This window comes from Echinops telfairi, unplaced genomic scaffold, assembly GCF_000313985.2.
Source record: "Echinops telfairi isolate 266 unplaced genomic scaffold, ASM31398v2 ScPeMD7_408;HRSCAF=789, whole genome shotgun sequence".
Classification (NCBI taxonomy): domain Eukaryota; kingdom Metazoa; phylum Chordata; class Mammalia; order Afrosoricida; family Tenrecidae; genus Echinops; species Echinops telfairi.
The window spans coordinates 211170-214348 of record NW_022104306.1 but is presented as its reverse complement, the minus strand read 5'-3'; the positions used below and the strand labels follow the sequence as shown (position 1 = coordinate 214348).

The 3179-nt window shown below is 37.6% G+C and overlaps 1 protein-coding gene across 1 annotated transcript in view; it reads right to left on the bottom strand.

The window, feature by feature from the left end:
• Positions 1-52: 52 nt before the first annotated feature.
• The window catches only part of LOC115870124 (zinc finger protein 84-like), a gene marked incomplete at its 3' end in the record, with an annotated part of 94243 nt that continues 91116 nt past the window's right edge, over positions 53-3179 (bottom strand). Inside the window, exon 2 of the mRNA XM_030886052.1 lies at positions 53-750. Coding sequence (XP_030741912.1) covers positions 53-750 — 698 coding nt within the window. The remainder of the gene's footprint in view (positions 751-3179) is intronic.

Below are 3179 nucleotides of genomic sequence, written 5' to 3'. Positions count from 1 at the left end.
GGATAAAAGCTTTCCCACATTCACCACATACATAGTGTTTCTCTCCAGTATGAGTTTGCTGATGATCAGTGAGAGCAGTCTTCCTGATAAAGGCTTTTCCACATTTACCACATACATGGGGTTTATCTCTGGTGTGAAATCTCTGATGAACTATAAGGCATTGTTTCTGGTTGAAAGTTTTTCCACACTCACCACATACATGGGATTTCTCTCCAGTATGAGTTCGCTCATGAACAGTGAGAGCAGTCTTCTCCATAAAGGCGTTTCCACATTCACTACATACATAGGGTTTCTCTCCAGTATGAGTTCGCTGATGATCAGTCAGAGCAGTCTTCTTGATAAAGGCTTTTCCACATTCACCACATTCATGTGTTTTCTCTCCAGTATGAATTCGCTGACAATCAGCGAATTCCTTCTTCCTGATAAAAGCTTTTTCACATTCACCACATACATGGGGTTTCTCTCCTGTGTGAGTTCGCTGATGAACAGTGAGAGCAGTGTTCTTGTTAAAGGCTTTTCCACATTCACCACATACATGGGGTTTCTCTCCAGTATGAGTTCGCTGATGATCAGTGAGAGCAGTCTTCCAAATAAAAGCTTTTCCACATTCATCACATACATGGGATTTCTCTCCTGTATGAAATCTCTGATGTGCTGTAAGGCATTGCTTCTGGATGAAAGCTTTACCACACTCACCACATACATAGTGTTTTTCTCCTGTATGAGCTCGTAGATAACTTTTGAGATGCGCTTTCCAAATGAAAACTTTGTCTCATTTACCACATACATGGTGTTTCTCCACAGTATGATTTTTCGGATGAATAGTGAGGTTCTTCTTCCTAGAAAAGGCTCTTTCACATTTAGTACATATATGAGGTTTCTCCCCAGTACGAATCCGCTGATGAGCATGAGATCACTGTTCCTGGTGAAGCCTTTCCCACATTCACTGCACACACAGGGCGTCCCTGCCACATGAGTTTTCTGATGTTCCTTGAGGTATGATTTACTGTGATTAACTTTGCCACATTCCAAGCATTTATATAGTTTTTGTCCTTTATGAGCTTTTTGATAATGTTTATGGAGTTTGAACATTTTATCCAATCTTTTCGCACACTGACTGCATTCATAGGTCTTATCTAGTATATGAATGATCTGATGCTCATAGAGCACTGACTCTTCGATGAAGGTTGTCCCATATTTATAGCCCTGCTCCGTTCTGTACATGTGTCTTTCATGTTGCAAGTGTTCGAGTTTATGATCACCAACGTTCTGTATTTCGATAAAAGAATAGAACATTGAATGTTTCCATCATCTTGGTCTATAATGGACCTCTTAAAATATGCATTGATACAAGGTAAATCTCTCATGAAAACCTTCTTATATGAATGTAAATAAAACACTTTGCTTAAAATTTTTGCCCATTGGAAGAAATACAATCATGTAAACAATCCAAATGATAAAAATAGTTATTACAGAAACAAGGTTGGATTTGAGAGCAATGAATGAACGCAGATTTGGTATTTGCTTAAATGAGGCCATGAAAATATACAACAAATATAATACAAACAAGACATTGAAACCAATAGACCAAAGGAGTGGTAAGGCTTGCTAATTTCAGTTAGAAGATAACATTGTATTCAATCCATCAATCTTTACTGAGAGGCAACTAAATACTAGGTAAAGTTGGGAATGTGAAAAATGTAGAATGTTCTACTTGGGAGAAAACCATTTTTATAGGTATATATGAAAGGTATTATGCTACAGAAACATATTCTGTATGCTTATGGAGCCTGTATTCTAGCTTATACCACCCATCTTTCAGTGTTGTCCTGTGGTGGCTTGCATATTATTGTGATGCCAGAAGCACTGCCACCCATTGTTTCAAATACATGCAGGATCACCCCTGGTGCACAGGTCTTAGTGGACTCTCTAGAAATAGGGACTGGGAGCAAGACCTGGTGAATTACTTCTGGAACAAACACCCCTCAGGTTTAATGGCAACAAAATAACACTGAAGAAGGACTAAATCCTCAAAGTACAGTCAACGGTAATGATGTGGATGGAGGAGAGCTTTGGGGACATTAAGTGGTTGACATGTCATGACTGAAAATGAGAAAAATAGCTGCATACATCCTCTAATAATTGGATGACAGAATAAATGAAATTATTATCAAGAACAATTGCAAGAAAAAAAAGAACAATTGCAAGTTGTCAAAACAAAATTGAGTGTTTAAATATTGATGGTATATGGCTTATTAAACTTTAATATACTGGTACTGGCTATTTTAAATTAGATAATCAAGTGGTTTATACGGCTGAGATTGACAAATTCAAGAATACTGGTGTCATATTCATCATCAAAAATGTATATTGCAAGATCTTCTCTGAAGTATAATTCTGCCTGTGGTAGGTTGATATTCATATGCTTGCAGGTAAGACCAGTTACTACAAGTGTTATTTAAATTTGTGCACCAACTGGTAAAGCAAACATAAAGTGTGGGATTTAGCCCCACAACCAAACGGGCCCTTAGGAACAGCATGTGCAATTAAGGAAGATAAAACAGACAGCAAAATGGGGTAGATTGGTCTCATCTCCGATGTCGGAATAAGATAGTGAGGTCATTTAACAGTGAGTTTATATAGTAGCAAGGTGTGGAAGCCTCCAGAAGGCACAGACACAACAGAACAGATAAGTGTGAATGTGGGAATATCCTGAATTATTTTAGAACATTCATGAAAAGTATCAGGCTGTGGGAAACTGAGGACCGAGAAGAGTGGATGAAGACAAGTAATTTCTTCTCAGAATTAAAGAAGATTGTAAGGCCTTGTATCTGGGTGGCGAGAGGCATTCACATTTGTAAACTGGAAATAGTCCCAGTCACATTCTCGGAATTAAAAATCATCTCCACAATATCCCCTCATTATAGTGCTACCTTAATGACACCTCATGGCTAATTACTATCTGGCACCAGCTCTTTTTTTTTTAATCATTTATTAGGGGCTCATACAACACTTACCACAATCCATACATACATCAATTGTGTAAAGCACTTTTGTACATTTATTGCCCAATACATTCTTCAATAGCAAGAGGGGTAAAATGTTAGCGAGATAACATCACAGAAGCATTCTACATAGGTCACGTAAAGATTTTTTTTTAATGCATTCTTTTTTTTTTT